Source organism: Pogona vitticeps, chromosome 1, assembly GCF_051106095.1.
Source record: "Pogona vitticeps strain Pit_001003342236 chromosome 1, PviZW2.1, whole genome shotgun sequence".
Taxonomy (NCBI): Eukaryota; Metazoa; Chordata; class Lepidosauria; order Squamata; family Agamidae; genus Pogona; species Pogona vitticeps.
In genome coordinates this window covers 190,727,264-190,748,510 of record NC_135783.1, presented here as the reverse complement: position 1 = coordinate 190,748,510, position 21,247 = coordinate 190,727,264, and the positions used below count along the sequence as shown (strand labels likewise).

General features: G+C 41.3%; 1 protein-coding gene across 4 annotated transcripts in view; it reads left to right on the top strand.

The window, feature by feature from the left end:
* Positions 1–21,247, top strand: part of NAB1 (NGFI-A binding protein 1) — a 56,656-nt gene that overhangs the window by 21,510 nt on the left and 13,899 nt on the right. For all 4 annotated transcript variants that reach the window (XM_072979753.2, XM_020802861.3, XM_072979767.2 and 1 more), the window contains exons 3-5: positions 6,353–6,486; positions 7,615–7,666; positions 20,267–20,383. In XM_072979753.2, the coding sequence (XP_072835854.1) occupies positions 6,353–6,486; positions 7,615–7,666; positions 20,267–20,383 (303 nt within the window). The remainder of the gene's footprint in view (positions 1–6,352; positions 6,487–7,614; positions 7,667–20,266; positions 20,384–21,247) is intronic.

Genomic DNA, 21,247 nt, shown 5'->3' with positions numbered 1-21,247 from the left:
GTAGCAGGTGATTTCAATCAAGCCAATTTAAAGACCGTCCTCCCTAACTTTTATCAGTATGTGGACTGTCCCACTAGAGGGGAAAATACCTTGGATCAGGTATATAGTAACATCATACATGGATATAAGACGAAGCCATTGCCTAGCTTGGGACAGTCAGATCATATATCTCTTTTTTTGATTCCATCATACAGACCTCTTGTTAAAAGAATCAGACCATCAATTAGAGAAATACAAGTGTGGCCAGTGGATGCATCTGAGCAACTTCAAGATTGCTTTAGGAGCACTGATTGGGCACTGTTTGAGGAGGACAATGTTGATACTTATGCCTCAACAGTACTGTTTTATATCAAAAGCTGCATCAATGTTGTTACTACTACCAGACAAGTACGAGTGTTTTCTAATAACAAGCCTTGGCTAAATAGAGAAGTGCGCCTTTTATTAAAAGCCAGAAATGCTGCTTTTCATTCTGGTGATGAACTACAGTACAGAGAGGCTAGAGCTAAACTGAAAAGGGGCATTAAGGATGCCAAAGCTATGTACAGCCAGAGAATTGAACAACACCTTGAAAGTTCTGACACTCGCCGAGTGTGGCACGGCCTAAGACAAATCACTGGTCAGAGTAACAAAAACAGTCTGTGTAGCAGCAGTGATTTTTTGGCTGAGCAGTTAAATCAATTTTTCAGCCGTTTTGAGGTGGAAACAGGAACAACCATTATTCCAGCACCTACTGTCTATAATACATCACTAGAATCTACCATCAACAGACAACCACTAGTACTGCAGATTTCAGATGTGAGACGCGCTTTCCAGAATATTAATGTTCGAAAGGCAGCTGGACCAGATGGAATCATGGGACGAGTTATTAGGGGCTGTGCTGCAGAATTAGCTGGAGTTTTTACGGATATTTTCAATCTATCCTTGTTGCAGTGTTCAGTCCCCACTTGCCTGAAGACATCTATTATAGTGCCAGTCCCCAAGCAGTCAGCTGTGGTATCTCTCAATGATTACAGACCAGTAGCTTTAACATCTGTTGTTATGAAATGTTTTGAGAGATTGGTGCTGGATTACATTAAGGCTAGTCTTCCACCTTCTTTGGACCCATGGCAATTTGCATACAGGAAAAATAGATCTACTGATGATGCTGTGTCCATTGTACTCCATACTGTATTGAGCCACTTAGAACATCAGGGAACTTATGCGAGGCTGTTGTTTGTGGATTATAGCTCTGCTTTTAATACCATTCTACCAAATAGGTTGTTTTTTAAAATGATCAACCTGGGATTACCTCAGGAGATATGCATGTGGATAAAGGATTTTCTGACAGATAGGCCACAGTCAGTAAGGATGGGATCTCACCATTCTTCTACCCTGGTACTAAGTACAGGAGCTCCCCAGGGCTGCGTGCTAAGTCCCTTCCTCTATTCCCTGTACACACATGATTGCACCCCACTGTATAACACCAATGCAATTATTAAATTTGCGGATGATACGACAGTGGTGGGGCTCATAAATAAGAACAATGAGTCTGCTTATAGAAAGGAAGTACAAAGGTTGATACTTTGGTGTAAAGAAAATCATCTCACACTTAACATCAAAAAAACTAAAGAACTCATAATTGATTTTAGGAGGAAGAGATATGTACATTTACCACTGTACATAAACGGTGAGGAAGTGGAGAGAGTTGGTAGTTTTAAATTTCTGGGTACTTACATCTCAGAGGACCTCTCATGGACTATAAATGCCAACATGCTAATGAAGAAGGCACAGAAGAGGCTGTATTTCCTGAGAATGCTCGGCAAGTTAAATTTATCTCAGCATTTGCTTCTGTCATACTATCGTAGCACCATTGAGAGTGTCCTAACCTATGGCATTCTGGCATGGTTTGGGAGTAGCTCTGTAGCGGACAAAAAAGCTCTACAGAGAACCATTAAAATTGCCCAGAATATCATCGGGCTCCAGCTACCAACCCTGGATGACATCTTCACATCCCGCTGTCTAAGGAAATCACATAGCATCCTGAGAGACTCTTCCCATCCTGCTTATAACTTTTTTGAACTGTTACCATCTGGCAGAAGATATAGAACAATTAAGACTCGGACCACACGTTTTCTCAATAGTTTTTATCCCAGAGCTATAATTGCAATTAATAATGAGCTTAAAGACCACCAGTAGTGAATAATTAGTTGAACTGTGTAACTTGGCCTGCGGTGTAGATGTTTGTATTTTTAGTGGGGGACTTTTAGTGGGTGGGGAGTGTTTGGGAATTTTATGTGTGTGCATGTGTCTGGTCTTTGGGTGTCTGTGAATTTCGTTGTATGTGTATATACTTACAATGACAATAAATTATTATTATTATTATTATTATTATTATTATTATTATTATTATTATACATACATACATACATACATACATACATACATACATACATACATACATACATACATACATACATACATGCATGGCTTGTGTAATTTCATACTCTTTCCAATAAAGGAATAGCTGGGAGTTATGGAAACCAGAACGTCTTGAAAAACTCAAAGCTTGGAAAAAGTAGGTCTCCCCCCCCCTCCAACCAGCATGTATTCTGGAATTTACAATGCAAAAAAGTAATTTTCCAAGTTTTGGGGAAATCCCCATACATTTGGCATATCTTCTACTTTTTCAGACTTTGTCAGACAGTAATCAGATGACTGTCAAACCTGCCTTTACTCATAAGAACTAAAAACCTGGTTTATTTTAATGAAAACTCTGATTTTTGAGGATGTGAGAGCTAGTATGGTATGGTGGAGAAAGTATTAGATGTTAGATCATGAAATTCATAATGGAATCATGGAATTGGTTTTATAGGATGTTCAGTTCATTTGAAAGTAGATTTCCAAGCAAATTTGATTAGAATTACAGGCAGAGATTCTAATGCTAACTTGTGATTCAGTTGAGTCAGCAAGAGATTTATTTGTCATACACATTTATTTATTTGATTTGATTTGATTTGATTTGATTTGATTTGTATCCCGCCCATATGGTCTGTTCGACTACTCTGAGCGGCTACACATCCATTTATTTAGAGGGTCTTGGTACTTAGGAAACAGAAAGGAAACTATGTTTCCTCAACCTATTAGTACGGACTAAATCCTTCTAATACAGCTGTCTGGTTTTAAAGTGACTGAATGGTATAAAGCGACTGTCAGCAAATACCACCATAAGCCAGCCAGTACAGCACTGCCTTGACTTCAGCTTTGCTTTCCCAAGGTGAAGGTTGTTTCTGTTAGGCTTGTTAGCTGAGATCTTTGAACCTGTTAAGATGAATTAATGGCTGTTAGTTGCAGAGGCCCTGGTGCACTTTTTAAAAGGTGTGAATTGTCAAAGGGATAGCTGCTCAGCCTTGGCCAATATCATTTCATGCCCCCCTGCCCTTTCTTTAAACAGCAGAGAAATGAATTATGTGGTGCTGTGGAGCTTGTAAGATGTAGAATCCTCTGGCTTTGCATATCAGCCTACTTGCAGTGGTAAAGACCATGGAATATTAAGTGGAACCAACCTGTTTATTGGCACAAATGTAAGAGTGGGATATCCCTTTTATTGGACCACTCAAAAAATATATAAAACAAATTGCAAGTTTTCATGGAATAAGTCCACTTCTTCAGGTTCACCACCACCGCTTCATGGATAGAGCAGAAACATTGTAAACAAAAGTCTAAAAATTGATGGCAAATGTCTGTGAGTGGTGATCTCAGTTGCAATTTTTACACCCCGCTCTTAAAGCCAAAAAAAAATCTCCCAATGACTGTGATTACCTCCCCCACACACACACATACATTGCTTGTTTGAAACATAAAGTTTCTTTTTAGCTGTGGGGTTAGGAAACTGTTTATTGGCAGGCAGCAGAAGCATCCCATGGCAGGAGTCAGCAGTTGTGGCCCTCCAGATGTGTTGGGACTCCACCTTTCATAGTGTCTCAACATTCTAGGATGATGAGGATGATGAGAGCTGTAGGTCAGACGCCTCTGAGGAGGCACTTTTGCCGACCTTCATCCTGTCCACTTTTACAGTGCTGCTACTGCAACCAAATACAGTGGTGCCTCGTTTCAGCAAAATCACTGTAGAGCGAAAACGTCATAAAGTGAAAATAAAAAAACCATTGAAACGCATTAAAACCCGGTTAATGTGTTCCAGTGGGCTAAAAACTCACCGTCCAGCGAAGATCATACGGCGGCCATTTTTGTTGCCTATATAGCGAGGAATCCGTCCCTAAGCAAAGCGGGGAGCCATTTTGAGCACCCGGTGGCCATTTTGAAAACTCAACAATCAGCTGCTTTGATCGTCGTAATGCGAAGAATTGGTTCCCGAAGCAGAGAACCGATCTTCACAAAGTGAAAAAAAACATTTAAAACATCGTTGTGAAGCGGATTCATCGTAATGTGGGGTAATCGTTAAGCGGGGCACGACTGTATTGTAAATGGGAAGTTGGCTTAGCTGAGAGTCTAGTTACCTATTTTAGTCCTGTTCCTTATAGAACTTGCGCTTCCCTTCCCTTTCCAAATTAGTTGGATGTTTTATTTATATTTATTTATTTATTTATTGGACTTATATACCGCCCCATAGCGCTACAACCACTCTCCGGGCGTTTTACAATTTAATTATACAGGCTACACATTGCCCCCCCAGCAAGCTGGGTACTCATTTTACCGACCTCGGAAGGATGGAAGGCCGAGTCAACCTTGAGCCGGCTACCTGGGATTTGAACCCAGGTCATGAACACAGTTTTAGCTGCAGTACAGCGTTTTAACCACTGCGCCACGAGGCTCAATGTTTTGTGGTATAGTGGATACAGTGATATACTAGGACTTTGGAGACAAATCCCCACTTGGCCATGGAATCTCACTGGGGGAGTGGAACTGTTAACGTTACTCCTTAAATATCTCACTTACCTTGAAAACCCTATTAGGGTCCTATACGTTCGCTCTGACTTGATGTCACATAACTAACCAAATTTTAAAAGGAAATACCATTGCTGCTTTGAATTACTAAGGAGAAAAGAACCTAAGAAGAGCCATGCTAGATCAGATCAGAAGCCTGTCTAATCTAGCATTCTACTTCCCTTGTGGCCAACTAGGTGCTCATGTTGCACAGTTGTTGGTAGTCAGAGGCATGCTGCCTCTTATGCTCTTCCACAGTTTCCATGGATGATCCAGGTTCTGGTATTATGAGGGAAGGAGAAGAACGCTTCCTGTTGCATTTCCCTGTACCACACATAATTTATACAATTCTCTTACATGCCCCTTTACTTGCCTTTTGTTTCTAAAACAAAACTGAAATTTAATTCCCATTCTGATGAACTCCAGTCCTCTTGTGCGTGAGATGGGTAATAGCTGACAAATGTAGAACATACAGTGAATAGATGTTGGCAGGTTTCTGTGAACTTAAGTGCAAAAGAAGAGGGAATGGAAGTACTAGGTAGTTTGTTTTTCCTTCATAGACTAGTGGGGTAAATCAAAAAAAGTTGCTTTGAAATAAAAATTACTTCCCTTGCCTTTTCTCTACTTATTATAATTTTGTCATGGAGAAGAGACTATATCTGGCATCTGCCCTGTTTTATGCATGTTCTGTAAAAATTAAATGAGCAGAAGGAGAAAATACATCATTAAACTCTTGCACTAGTGTAGGAATTCCCAGTGAAGGGCACAGTCTGTTGGGAAATCCGTTGTCTTCAGTGTACAAAGGAACATTAACTTGGAAGGTACACAGGTGATACATGCTGTAGTGCAGTGGTCCCCAACCTTGGGCCTCCAGATGTTCTTGGACTTCAACTCCCAGAAATCCTGGCCAGCAGAGGTGGTGGTGAAGGCTTCTGGGAGTTGTAGTCCAAGAACATCTGGAAGCCCAAGGTTGGGGATCACTGCTGTAGTGCATAAACTCTAGCAACCCACACCAACTTTTAAGCAGTGGTTTGTGCGAACTGTAGACAGATTGAAATTTTTGGTTGGTATCTGGATAACTTAGGTAGATCGGAAAGGCTTTGTGCTTTCCTCTTGCTTTAACGCCAGCAACAACAAAAGTACATTTCCTTCCCCAAATTAGGATTCTCTCATTCTTCTGAATTAAATTTCCCTTTGTAAAGGATGGAGAATATGTAGCCCTCCATATACCAGCTCTTACACTGGCTGTGCTGGTGGGAGTCAGGGGTCTAAAACATCTGGAGGAGCTCAGGTCTACTGCTGTATATGCATTTCTTATTATGGTTTTATACATGGCAACGTATTCTTAAGGTGATGAGATTTGCCTCTTTTCCATGCTCCAGGATTGATAGGGCTTAAAGCACTGAAATTTGCCTTGTGTTTTGTTCTTTAGCTCACAGTTAATGAAGCAGCTGCTCAGTTGTGCGTAAAGGATAATGCGCTGTTGACCCGAAGGGATGAGCTCTTTGCACTGGCGCGGCAAATCTCTCGAGAAGTCACATACAAGTACACTTACCGGACCACCAAGTAAGCAACTCTTGTTTGTGTTTTTTTAGCAACCCAATTGCTCTCATGGGGGTTTATCATGAAGCATTAGAAATCTGTTTCTAGTCTTGCTTTGTTTTCAGGGCCTGATTCATCATATGTATGACTAACTGTAGGTGTGGTGGGAAGGCGTGAAAACCTGTGCATTTCCACTACACCTATAATGCTACACCTGTGACACACTAATGTCTTGGCGTGTGTCATGGAATCTCCCACCATTTTTGAGACGAGAGGACGCTACAGAGTACTCGTATACCAAGCCACATCATATGTTGTGCAGATGGGTTTTGAGCACTTTTTTTACTGTTGTTACAGAAAAGTGTGCTTGTCATAGACCAAAGGACTTCAGAAGGATTTACGAGTTTTATCTTCACGGAGAGGTTAAAAATCCATCCTATCAGTGTTAGAAAATCCTCACTTTCGTCCTAGAGAGAATTTTGTCACAACATTGTCCTAAAACATCTAATCCAGGAGCAATGTTTAGCCCTCAACAATTCTCATGAACCCTTACCTTTCTAGGATCAAGTCTGCTATTTATTATCTCCGCATGTTGCTGTGAGCATGTATGTATATAGGCAGACTCCGTTTGAGAAATGCAATTTTTTGTAGACTGAATATCACGGGAGATAGAAAGAGTAGCCTAAACAGCTTGCACAGAAGCACCTGGAAGGCCAGATAATTGGGGCCCCGGCCCAAGACATATTGGACCATTTTTACAAAACTTACTTCAGAAGTTTATGAATATGTTGTCTCATAATGTAGATTTAGGATTTATATTTCTATTCCATAATGCAGTCTTTGAGCCAACTAAAATCATATGGGTCTTTTTTTTTTTTTTGAAAAACCAAAAAGCATTTTAACAATTAAAATGGGAATGTAATATCCAACTTAAGAAGTTCAGTTTTTTTTTAATTGCTTTTTGTCCACTCACAAGGGTGAACCACATGGTTCCACTGATCATGTAATTAAATCATATGAAAATTGTTTGTGAAGCTTTCTTATAATTCATATCACCACCCTATTCATTTCATAAGTAAGAACTTTTCTGACAATTTTTCCCCTGAAAATACTTTAAATATCTAGTGTAAAAAAAGTGTTCTTATATCCTAGGTCTAAATGTGGAGAAAGGGAAGAGCTGTCACCAAAGAGAATTAAAATAGAGGTACTGTACTTTAGCTTTTTCTGTGTGGTTGTAACTCCTGATATTGGCTTGTGTAAGGGGGAATGCATTATTAAGACATAAATTAGAGGATGGATGTGTGCTGCCTGGTTCCATTACTGAAATTAGGAACAGGACTTTGATGTTTAAATGAATGGCACAAAACCCAAAAGACGTTCTCTTTTGTTCCATCGGCATTCTTTCACTGACTGCCAAAATAAAGACTCTAAAACACAAATGACTTTTACAAAAGGGGTACACATCTGTTTAATATTTCTTTCATGTTCCCTCTTTTGTGTAATCTTTTGGCATCCTTCCCCCCCCCCACCATCATTTCTCTTTCAAATTGCCTAAGAAATTTTTTAATCCAACAGCATTACAAAGACTTCCATCAGCAGTCAATCAGAATGTCTAGGGGGAAGTGAATGGCAATTTTGTATGTATAAAAAGGCCTGGATTGGTAGGGACTTTGGAGGGGTGCTCTTTGTTTCAGCCATTGTTTTGAGATTCCTGTATGCTGAGCTCCTGGTGCTCTCCATCTTGGATTGTGCTGCCTGCCTGCCTGCTTGCTGTGCCTCCATCTTGGATCCATCCCTTCTTTTTTTGCTTCCCCCCCTTCATTTTTGGGTAGGTTTCCCCATTTCTTTGGTTTATTTTTGCTGCTGCAAGGATTAATAATCTTAGGAATTTTGGGGGGATTTTCCCATCCTGACAATTTGGGGATATTTTTCTCTTTCCTTTTTTTGGGACCTCTCTTGTTTATTTTTCATCCTGCTGTTTCATGTGTGCTTTCCCTGGTTGATATATATTTTTAACTTGTTCTTTGGTTGCTTTAGTGTGTATTTGTTCTCATAAAGGTATATATTTTGGTGGATTTTTGTGTACTGGGCAGGTGGGGTTTATGACTATGCCAGTGTGGTTGTTGCTGCTTGGGCACAGTTTGGGGCTTCTCCCTCTTGTTACTCTTGGTGTTGTGGTGTAGGCAGTTGTTTAAGTGGGTGGGTGTCTCTGAGTGCCTGACAGCCAGTGCCTGACCAGTTGGCTGCTTCATTGCCTTTTTTTCCCTGTTGGTTTATCCAGACCCAGAAGGGTCTGTTGTGCTGAGAAGGTGGCAATGGACTCATACTGTGTTTTTCTCTCTTTTTCAATCTTTGATAGTTTTTTAATTGGTTGGTGGGTGAATGAGGTATTTTTTTGCTCTGTACATAGGACTGGTGGGAGGCACCTTGGCTATCTTGTATGTGACAATATAGGTTAGTGCCTGAATCAGTCTGCTGATGATTTTTTCCCCCTCATGTAGTATTGCTTGCTTTGGAGTGGACTGATTCTCTGTTGCCTTTCCTCTGTCCTTCTGGAGTAGTCTTTAAGGCTTTTGGAGTGTCATAAAACACAAATGAAGAAGTATAAAATAAATTGACTTAAAAAAAGCTTTTCCTTTAATTTAAAATGAAAGGATCAGTGCATGAAAAAATATGAAAATGCAAGTGACATCCACAAAAAGAATCCAAAATCAAATAGATATAAATAATTTTACTGTGGAAGTCCCTGACTAAAATCTCATAAAATGCAGTGCATTCTGACTTAAATATACTGTAATACGTTTTAGCAAGACTCTGTTGAAATTAACCACTCAATGTTATTTGAACAGCCTGGTGGAAACTGCCAATTTTTGGTATTTTTGTGTCATTCAGGAGAGGCAGCTGTACATCTCCAGGTATTTCTGGCCCATGGTCCTATAACCTCTTCATTGTTATGCTGTCTTAAGGCTGTTGAGAGTTCTAAGCCAAAAATACCTGGAGAAGCTCAATGGTGGCCCATACCTAGCATCCTAATATATTACAAAAATCTCCTGCAAGTATAGATCTTTCCATTAAGTGACAATATCATTGTTGTTGTTTAGTCGTTGTGTCCAACTCTGTGACCCCATGGACCCGAGCACGCCAGTATAATACAATATAATTACAGATATATAATTAGTCCTTTCCACATAAACAGCTCAATCTTTATTATTGTGAATGAGGAGGAGGAAAAAACCTTGTGGATACCAGATCCCTTCCCCTCAAAGGATTGCAAAGTTTGAGGTGGAGCTGGATGTGGGGAGGTTACCTGCAAGAGAAAGAAACATCTTCTTTAATTTGTTTGATAGGAAAAAAATCAAGTCAATTTATTATTTCAATATAAGATTTGTAGAGAAAATACCAATTTGAATTTAAGTACTTCACTATCAAACATTGGATTCATTGTACGAATTTTTTCCTCCTCAGGAATGAATTTGAATACTGTTACATCTGATATCTTTATCCTACAAATCCTATTCAGCTCTTGTTCCAGTAAAGGAAATTACTGCTGTATAACATAAACATTTTTCTAGTATAGCTTCCTGACCTTTCATTCAGCTGTTGCAACTTATTATCCTCTGTTCCTTTAAGTTCACTGTGACAGTTTTCCGCAGGTTATAATTTGTGTTCGTTCTCAATGCTGAGCCAAGAATCCTGTCTAAAAAAAGTCAGGCTGTACATGAATGGTGTGTGGTTGCCTAAAGCAGTGGTTCTTAACGTGGGCGATAATGCCCCCCAGGGGGCGATTTCATTTTTCAGGGGGGCAGTAGAACGAAAAGGGGCGGTGTGGGGGCGCTGGAGCAAGCTAAACCTGTGAAAATGGCTGCAGCCTTTTTACAGTGTGCATGAATATATATTTTCCTCCAATCTTAATTTAGTTTCAGAGTTTTTGTCTTGAAATTTTTAGTTCCTGCATTGCGGTTTGTTTTTATGCCCTTTTTATACTGTATTTCTTTTTGCATCTTAAAATTAGCTTGCAACTAAATTATTAAATGTTACTTTTTGGGGGCATTTCATTTTCTTGGAATTGAATTTTGTTTTCAGGGGTCATTGGATTTAAGTGTCTTAAATAAATAAATAAATAGATAGATAGAAAGATAGATAAATAAATAAATAAATAAATAAACAAACAAACAAATAAATAAATATCATCACCATGGGGAGGGGGGCGATGATAACTTCCTCAATGGCTCAAGGGGGCGTTTCTTTCAAAAAGGTTAAGAACCACTGGCCTAAAGCTCAGTCTTTCCATTTTGCTTTTTTCCTTTGTGCCACAAGAGAAACTGGCTAGGTATCCCCAAATATGTGTGATGTAAGCTGCATTAACAAAAGTAAAGTCTCCAAATCCCACAAGATATACAGTGGGGTCTTGACTTAAGAACGGCTTGAGTTAAGAACATTTTGACTTAAGAACCACTCTCATAGGAAAATATTGACTTGACTTACATACTTAGATTTGAGTTAAGAACTGAAAAAAAAACCACATGGGAGGCAGGGAAAGTGCAAAATGTGAACTTTCAATTAACTGTTGGCCAGTGAAAAGGGTGCCTGTCTGCTTCCTCACTCCTCCCAGCGTTTAGAGAGTGGATTGGGAGACAGTCTTCAGACTGCCTGGTACTGTACTGCCTGGACTGTATTTTCCCTGCCTTCCCTGAACCTTTCTTGACCTAAGAAAAAAAGAAACAAAATATCCCCCTCTAGTGGTCGAAGGCAGAATAGCAGCTTCCCATTAGTTTCTATGGACGGAAAAGAGCAGATACGGATTAAATGGTTTTCAATGCATTCCTATGGGAAATGCAGATTTGACTTGAGAACTTTTTGACTTGAGAACCGCCTTCCAATACGGATTAAGTTCTCAAGTCAAGACCCCACTGTAGTTCCCCTATATTCAGCACTGGTTAGGCCTCATCTTGAGTAATGTGTCCAGTTCTGGACACCACCCTTTAAGAAGGATGCTGACAAATTGGAAGGGCGAGGAGGAGGGTAATGATGATCAGGGCTTCGGAAACAAAGCCCTAGGAGGAAAGAACTGGGCCTATTTAGCCTTGAGAAAAGAAGATTGAGGGGAGATGGGGTAGCACTTTTCAAATACTTGAAAGGCTGTCATTCAGAGAAGGGGCAGGATCTGTTCTCGATCATCTCAGAGTGCAGGGCACACAAGAATGGATTCAAGTTACAGGAAGCCAGATTTCGGTTGAATATCAGGGAAAACTTTTTAATTGTTAGAGCAGTACAGCAGTGGAACCAGTGACCTCAAGAGGTGGTGAGTGCTCCAACACTGGAGGCATTCAACAGAAATTTAGAGGACTGCCTGGATCCTTTGAATTGGATTCCTGCATTGAGCAGGGGTTGGACTTGATATCCTTATAGGCCCCTTCCAAATTCATGATTCTATGTAATATATGTGAGCCAGGGATCATACTTAATTGTGTCTAAAAATGCCAGGAATTGTTGGCTAAATACATGCTTTATTAATCCAGAACCTTTTGAATTGACTTTGTTTTTTTGTTTGTTTTGTTTTTTTTAAGGATCACTCAGTTAGCTCTGCTTCTTTGTTCAGCTCTTCTTAACAAGAGGAAAAACTCACAAAGAACAACCTGCTAGTAGTACTGGTATTGGGGGTTAGGATTCTATCTAATAGACCATACGGTATTACCCTTTGCAATCTGGTTGCTGGTAGCTACAGAAATACAGTGGTGCCCCGCATAGCGAAGTTAATCTGTTCCAGGATTAATGTCGCTATCCGGAAACATCACTAAACGGAACTGAAAACCCTGTAGGAACGCATTAAACGGAGTGAAAACTCACAGGTAAGCGAAGATTCCCCATCCGGCCGCCATTTTCACCGCCTCGGTAAGCGAGGGCAGGGCGCGAAAACGGAGCGGGCAGCCATTTTATTCTTCCGGCGGCCATTTTGGAACCGCCGATCAGCTGTTTTTAGAACATCGCAATGCGAAGATCGGGATCATCGCAATGCAATTTTTGGACTATCTAAACATCGCAATGCAATCGCATTAGCAATCGCAAAAAACGCATCGCTATGCGGATTCGTCGTTAAACGGTGCGCTCATTAAGCGAGGCACCACTGTAAGGGCAAGGTGCAGCAGTCTTATGTATTCTTTAACCATTTTGTTTCAGAATAGTTTTGGGATTTTTTCTCTAAGAGGCTTGATAAGGGATCGAGGATTCAGGAGTTGTACCCACCTAGTGGTATGCTGGCAACACAGAGTTCTCCGAATCTCCTACAACTTCAGGATTGGAAGGGGCATGTGTGACAGCTTGATCAGCAGTTAGCAGATTTCAGATCTCTGAGTCTGTTTTGCTTTTCTCTAGAATGCTAAGGCCTGCCACCCAGGGCCAGACAGAAAATGGTGCCCAGGAAGGGAAGACTTAGTTCGGTGCTGCAGCCCATGCCACTGAGATATATACAAAGGTTATTATGGATCAGAGTTACTAACATCATTATGAAATGAGCCAGCACAGCTGAAGGCCCAGGTCAAAATTAACTAGTTGAGATGTGAACAGTTAGCACCAGGCCAGCCATGGTAGAGGTGGATTTCAAAAACAAACAAACCACACAACTCTTGTTGATTTTGGACTCAGGAACCCTTGGAAAACCAGCCAAAGCTATGCTGGCATATCCCACTCTGCAAACTGCCTGTCCTTATATTAAACAGAACAGCAAGTACCCTGTACTTGAAGTTATCCATGGCAGGTGCTCCTCTGTATAGTTGTTTGGATTTCACATGTTCATTCGAGGAAAAAATCACAACCATTATATGTTTGGAGATCTGCTTCTGTTTGGATTCTTAGGTCTTCTTTGGGGCCTATCTAATGGTTTATCCACACACAGTGAGAGTTCAGCTCCCTTATCCTTTTGAATAGCAATTCTTCTCATGCTATATCACCAGCATAAGGGACAATGCAGATTTCTCCTTTTCAAATCTTTCAGTCAGTTTGTTGGAATGGTTACTCTACAGGCATGCACACACACACACACACGCACACACAGAGAGAGAGAGAGAGAGAGAGAGAGAGAGAGAGAGAGAGAGAGAGAGAGAGAGAGAAGAGCTTTCAGTCAGATTTTTGCCTGTCTACTCTTTCCTTAATACAGTGGTGCTCCGCTTAACGATTACCCCATATAACAACAAATCTGCTTCACAACGATGTTTTTGCGATCGCAAAACGATGTTTGAATGGGTTTTTTTCGCTTAGAGACAATCAGTTTCCTGCTTCAGGAACCGATTTTTCGCTTTACGATGATTTTCCAACAGCTGATCATCAGGTTTCAAAATGGCCACCGCTGTGCAAAATCCCCCCCCCCGCTGGTTTTAGGACTGATTTTTCGCTCTACAGGCACTGGAAAATGGCTGCCCTATGGAGGATCTTTGCTGGACGATTAGGTATTTTGCCCATTGGAACGCATTAACCGGTTTTTAATGCGTTTCAGTGGTGTGTTTTTTTAAATTTCGTTTGACGACGATTTCATTCTACAGCGATTTCGCTGGAATGAATTAACGTTGTCAAGTGAGGCACCACTGTATCACAAGAATCTTAAAGGCTTTCTCTATGCATTTTGTCAGCCAGGAGAAAGCCTTATATTAACCCTTCTTCCCAGCATGTTATCCCTGTCTACCCAGAAAGGGAAAATGAATGGTGTTATAATTCAGTAGCCTCATGAGGATGAAGTAGAAGAGTCGATGCTTTCTTGTTGTGGAATCTTGAGAATTTCTGAGAAGATGCTCTTTGAAAGCTTTTTAGAAATAAGGAGGCTGATACCCATGGGCTTGCCTCTTGTGAGAGAATAGTGAACCGGGAACAAAAGGAAAATCAATCAAAAAAGTGGAGCATTATATACTTGAGGAACAAGGTTTCTGTGCATGTTTAAAGCTTTGAACCTTCTGTGAGGAATACCATAATCTATCTGGCATGAAAACAGTCAAAGAATAAAAGAATGCATTTGTTCCATACTTATTCCTCACAGAATCTGACCGTGTATGTGTGATGAAACCAACAATACGCTAGGTTTTGGGTCCCTTGTTGGGAGAAATGCCACATATAAATAAAACTACTAAATAAATAAATAGGTTGATTTTCACAATTTCTTAAAGGAGGAAAGGATTGTTGATGTTCTCCCCACACACACAAGATGCAGTACAAGAGTTTTTATTTTGACTTTCTGTCTGCTAGCTTGTGTAATATATTTGGATACTCTGAGGAAGAATAGAACTTTTATTCGTCTTTACTTCATATACGCCAAGGGAGGCCTGGAGAGAAAGAACAAGAAACCGGGCAGTGGCCCCTCACCTTTGGAACCGTCTCCCCTCAGAGATCTGTCTGGCTCCCTCGCTGGGTGTTTTTAAGAGCCAACTTAAGACCTGGCTCTTTAGGCAGGCTTTCCCTCCTGTCCTCACTTGATTAGTTTTTATTCCCCCCCCCCAATCTTGGATTATACAGTATTATTACTGTTGTTTTTTTTCTTTTATTATACTGTTTTTATTCTATTTTTATTGTTAGCCACCTAGTAGAGTAGACATGTATCTAGATGGGCGGGGTATAAATTTAACAAATAAATAAATAAAAATACATATACAAAAGTGCTGCCCTCTGAAGATGCCGGCCACAGAGACTGGCGAAACGTTAGGAAGAACAACCTTCAGAACACGGCCAAAGAGCCCGAAAAACCCACAACAACCAAATATACAAAAGCTAGTAAAAAAAAAACCTGCCCAGACCAAATAGGGGGAGATGACTCTCTGTGTCTCTGTGTGTGCGTGTCCACCTTCACCCCTAAAATGCCTGAGCAGCTCTCTAGGCATGGGTGAATGGGTGCTCAGCACTGCCCTTTTGATCTTTTTAGGCATGTTAACCTCTCTTTTTCACAAGTAGAAATAATAGCGTTAGGCACAACTTGAAATGCTTTTTCTGTATAATTCGGGGTCCCGCTTCCACCCATTCCCTCCAACGAGGGAGGTGCCTCAGCAAAACTGTGTGGGCCAACCTACAGGCAGCCTCTTTCTTTCTAGCGGGGAGTGGTGGGCTTTGCCTTAACGATGCAAGCTGGTTTTTGCTGGGGGGGGGGGAGATCACAAATTGCGTCCAATTACCTGTGAATGCCTTCGGCTTCCCGCATGTGACTTTCCCCCTTCCTTATTGATGGAGTGGGTGGGTAAACCGTGGGAGGAAAATAGAGAAGCAGAGGAGGAGGAGGAGAGATTGGGAATCCAGGAAAATGACAAGCATTGGGAGCAAGAGTGAGTGGGAGAAAGAATGTAGCAAACTCCTGTTAGACTTGGAATGGGGAGTGATTATTAATGAGATGTGGTGAGGTCCCTGAATACATTCTGAAATTAAAAGAAACCGAAAAAGGGGGGAAAGGGTGGGGAGAGGAGGAGCAGCAGTATGCGGGACAGAAATCGCCTCCTTCCCCAAGCCGCTGCCTTCTTCTGCCGAGAGGGTTCTTGTGGGCTTGGTGTGGGCGTCCCTGTTCTTTGTCACCTTTTGAGCCTGTGGCTGCAACACGGCACAAAGCCACGAGCTGTTCCGGGAGAGTCTGGGGGTGGGAGGCCGAGGCAAGGCAAGGCATTGACCGCTTAGTGAGGCAAGGCATGGCAGGGCGTCCTTCACTCCCGTCAGCATGATTCACTTGCATTGAAACAGCACGTAAAGAGGTTTCCTCTCCAAAGTACTGTTGGCAGCCAGGAGGAGGAAGAGGGGTGCTCTGTGTGTGCATGTATGCGTGTGTGCATGTTGAGGGGGCAAAGCTTGACAGTCTTGCCCTCCTGGGGGCTAGCAGTACAAAAGTGTCATGGAAATGAATGGCAGCCCTGGCAGAAGTGAAGCCGGATGCCGCTTGCAAAGCTTAGAAGGCTCAGTGGGAGTAGGAGAAAATTGAAGGGGTTGTGGAGGGTGGGGGGGAGGGGAGGGGAGAGAGAGTGCGAGAGAAGAGGCTCAGCGTTTAATGTCAGCCAGTAGGTATAGGGTGGGAGGGAGAAAAGGAAAGAGCGGGTATGTGCCCACCCACGCCACTTGCCAAGCAGGGTTGAAAAGAGAGAGTGGGGGATTTCTTTCTCTCCCTGAAGATCAAAGGAACAGAAGCAATGCAATCTGGTGTTCGTGTAGGAGCAGTGTTGGTGGAGAGGAAGAAAGCGCCTGTGGGACTGGGAACATCTGTTCTAAGAAATCGCTTCAAGAACAGTTGGAAGGAAGCACTCTCGTGCACGCCCATGTGCTTTCATAGAGAAGACCACAGGCAGCAGTGAAGAGGAAGGACAGCTTGGGTTGCAGGAGCAGTCCTCCACCATTTCTGTTTTGGTGCATACATTTTTTATTTTGATAAGCTTCACAGGAAAAAGTTGGCATGAAATGATGTTCCTTCCTTCCTTCCTTCCTTCCTTCCTTCCTTCCTTCCTTCCTTCCTTCCTTCCTTCCTTCCTTCCTTCCTTCCTTCCTTCCTTCCTACCTACCTACCTACCTACCTACCTACCTACCTACCTACCTACCTACCTACCTACCTACCTACCTACCTACCTACCTAATGAAAGCATGTTATCTAGTTCTTGCTTGTAGGTAGGCCTGCAGTATTTATATTTCTGGATGATACAAGTGCTTGCTTCATGGTCATTAAAAGACACAGAAAGAAAGAACATAAAGCCAAGGTGGTAATTATGAGGCCTTTCCATTGTGACTTGTTGAACTGTAACAGTTTGCATTTGCTTCTTTTACGCCACAAGTAGCTGCCACTTGATCATGTAGTAAAGCTATGGCAACATTGACAAGCAAGGCAATGAAGATGGACAACCGACTCAGTGATGGGCAGACTTTTTCTGTGCATTCTATATTCAACAACTGTTCAGATACAGTTGTGGGATTTTAAGGCTTCGAAAAATCTCTTTGTAGCTTCTTTGTCTTACATATCTTCTCTTTCTTTTGTCTTTATTAGGAAAACTGGATAATGGGCTTTTTAAAAAAATCTAAGTTGGGTTTGAGGTAATTTAGCATCAGATTAGAAACCTGCAGCCAAGGAACTGAGTAGTTACTTTAGACCAGGGTGCAGAACGGGTGTGTGGGGGGGGGATCAGCCATTCTGTCGGTGCTGGCTACTGTAGGGTTTCTGGATCACAGTGCTGGAGTTTGCAGCACAATTTAGTGGCAGTACATCCTAAAATTCCTGTTCAGTCTCAAAGCAAGTGGGTCAGCATTTAGGTCTAGCCATTTTCTTCCTTTTTCTTCTTATTGCCAGTCCTCTTGCTTTTTGGTCTGCAGGACACGGCCTCTGCTGTATGGAGGGCTACACACGAACCCCTTGTCTATGTCCCCTCCTTTCTTCTGTTCTGTCCCTTTCACGATTTTTCTCTTCAAGTCTCTTCCCAATACCCTGTACCCTGCTTAAGCCTACCCCCTCTGTTTAGCATCTTTCTGGGCCTGTCTCGTTCCTTCCCTCTTCACATAAAGTACTGTAATAACTCCCTCATCTGAAGGAGACATGAGGTTACTTCTGTACTTCTTCTCCTTAATTTATCAGACTGGCTGTTTCTGTCGTCTCTCTCCAAACACCTCCTCCTCCTCCTCCTGATTTCCCATTAGGTTCTCAGTATGTTACCTAGTCTGCATTCCTCCTTCAAGTTACGTTGCCCCCTTTCTCTGTGTCCCTTAGACTCTCTCTCTCTCTTTAGGCTACTTTGTAGAGCTGTACCTTTCCCTAAAGATTTTAATCTCATCCAAATTGACTTCTTTCCCTTTTCTCCCAAAAGGCAAAGTGCACATAATCCCACAGCTTTACTCCAGCCTGGGAACGTTCTGTATCTTAATACCAGCTCTGTCAATTAGCATCCAGAGCTTTGCCGCCACAGCCATATTCTTGCTTGGACAGTCTGGGTGATGTAGTCAGTACAGCTGCACTTGAGACTCATATTTGAATTTAATTGGAAGAGAGATAAAGAGGCCATGATGTTGTTGCATGACAGCTTGTTGCTGCAAAGACCTGTTTTTGGGTGCAGAAGCTTACATTGGTTTTCTGAAGGTTGGTTTCCCAACAGAGGAAAGCTCTCTGGACTCATGTGTATCCAGCAACTCTATAGTGATAATTCTGAATGTTTCTTTGTGTTATCTGTTGTTGTTGTTTTCTAAATCTTCCTTTTTCTAGCTTTCTTGGTGTTTTCCTAAGTGTTGTTATCCTCTCTTTCTTTTGTGTTCTGTAGCAGTGGCTTTCAGTTTTCCCCAGGGTGGATTTGATTTAAATTGAATCATTTATTTCCTTCAATGAAAGGCAGATGTTGCCATAAAGTCATTTAAACCAGTGGTTCTTAATCTTTGTTACTCAGGTGTTTTTGAACTGCAACTCCCAGAAACCCCAGCCAGCAGAGCTGATGGTGAAGGCTTCTGGGAGTTGCAGTCCAAAAACATCTGAGTAACAAAGGTTAAGAACCAGTGATTTAAACCATGATTTAATTTTTTTATTGATTTTTTTAGAATTTAAATTTAAAAAAAATCAGTTTTTAAAAATTCAAATCATGATTTAAATCAATTTGATTTTTTAAAAAAATCACTGATTTTTATCCACCCTGATCTTAATTCTTCCAGATGACTGAAAGTCAGGTTTCAGAACTTGCAGCCAGGTTGGCCAAAGACCCAAACATCTGGGGGACCCAAACATCTGAAGAACCGCTGTTCTTTAGCACATTTTACCTGTATAACTTTTGTATGCCACCCTGTCTCCCAAGGAAATCAAGGCATCACACAGAGGGCTTATCCAACTTCACTTTTGCGACAATTGTGTGACATTGCTCAATGGGCTGTTGAATTATCACCATACCCTATGGGCTCAGTTCTCTCTCTCTCTCTCTCTCTCTCTCTCTCTCTGTGTGTGTGTGTGTGTGAGAGAGAGAGAGAGAGAGAGAGAGAGATCCTGTTCTCTGTGTTAGGCCCTCTGGCAGTGAGCATATTTGAACCAAGCCTTTTGAAACTCTGACTGCGGAGATACGGATTTTATAGGAAACTGTACTATTATTACTATTATTCATGTGTTGCAAATGTGGGTATTTTGTATGTGTGTGCAAAAGAGAGACCAAGAGCTACACTGACCAAGTGCAATTGTTTCTGTACAGCTTGCTTTCCAAGACAGCTGCAACACCACATTTTGGAACACAAAATGGCTCTGTAGCAGTGTTTGCCTTTCAATGGGAAAAAAATGATTCATGGCCTCCATTCTGTTATGTCTTCTGACCAGAATGAGTGCACAGCAGCCCTTTTACATAACTGTGTAGTGATGAAGGTCTGTATGCAATAAGTATTTCTCCACATCCCTGGAGTTGTAACTTTCACAAGACAAAATGTATGAAATTTACTTTTTTCAAAAGGATTGTTGCTGGAACAGTCTCCACTGGCAACATTTTGTGTCTACAAAAGATCCTGTTTTTACCTTGGTTTCATGTGACCTCCAAATCGCCCTGTCATTAACAACCCTGCTCGGTTCTTTCAGACGAAAGGCTGTTGCTTCTTTTATTAGAGTCGATCCATCTCATGTTAAATTTCCTTCTTCAGTGATTCCTAGCATTGCCTTTTCCGGTGAAGCTCATTTTCTTATGATCTGTTCAAAGTACTCTTGCACCGCCACTCCTTCCTTACATGTAATGAAGACCTATTTCCACCTTCCTTCCTATTATTATGGTGATTAATAAAAAGAATATTATCAAGTTTATGAATTTTCCCCAAAAAATATCCTGAGACAGTAATCATTCACTTTCTCCCTCTTGCATATTCACAGGATGGCTTTCCTGATTTCCAGGATGCAGTCCAGAATTTCTATCAGCAGGATTCTGTCAAAATTCAGCAAGCATTGTCAAAAGGAAAGTGTGAAGACCTGGCAGCACTTGGTTCACAGGTAAACTGACAACAAGCCACAATAGTCTATTTTTTTCCTATTAGGATTTGTTCCAGAAAAAACAACACTACCACAGTGCTTTCTTTATGGGACAGTCTGTCATGATCTTCCAATTTCAAAGGTTCTGGTGACCTGGCTGTGATGGTCGCTGCTTTAATGTCAGTGTGTGACTCAAGGAATAATTATTTTAGACAACAGTAGCAAAACCAGCTACAGCTTTTCTTTTGTTATTAGTAGTCAAGATTTTAACTGTGTGTGTGTGTGTGTGTGTGTGTGAGAGAGAGAGAGAGAGAGAGATCGTGATGGGGGTTAGGATCTGGTCTAAACCAGGACAACCTTTGTATCTCACCTCATGCTGCATTGCATTTGGACAGTAGGGAGTCACTTACAAGAGCAGACATGCTGACCCTTCTTTGTTTGTTTGTTTATTCTTTAAAACAAAGCAAGATGTTCTTTTAAACACTGGACAAACCCAGAGTTTGGCAGCATGTTTGAGCCTAAGTTAAATGATGAGTATGAAGGCCTTTGCTATACTACTTATTTCAATTTGTAAGTAAATGCCACATTTAAATATTAGTTTCACGAAATCATTTTCATGCAGTTGAGGAAGTGGGCTGCAGTCCATGAACGCTTGTGACAAATGAAACACATTTATTTCTAAATACCACAAGACTTCACTATTTTCAGTAGAGTGGAAGGGAAAAAATTGGACTTCATTTTGGAGTGGTTTGTAGCATCTATTCTCATCCATCTATGTGTCTGTCTGTCTATCTATCTAAAATGTCTAATCAGCCTTTAAAAACTTACCCAGATTTGTGCCACCTTCTCTGCCTTCTTTAATGACATGAACTGAACAGAAGTCTA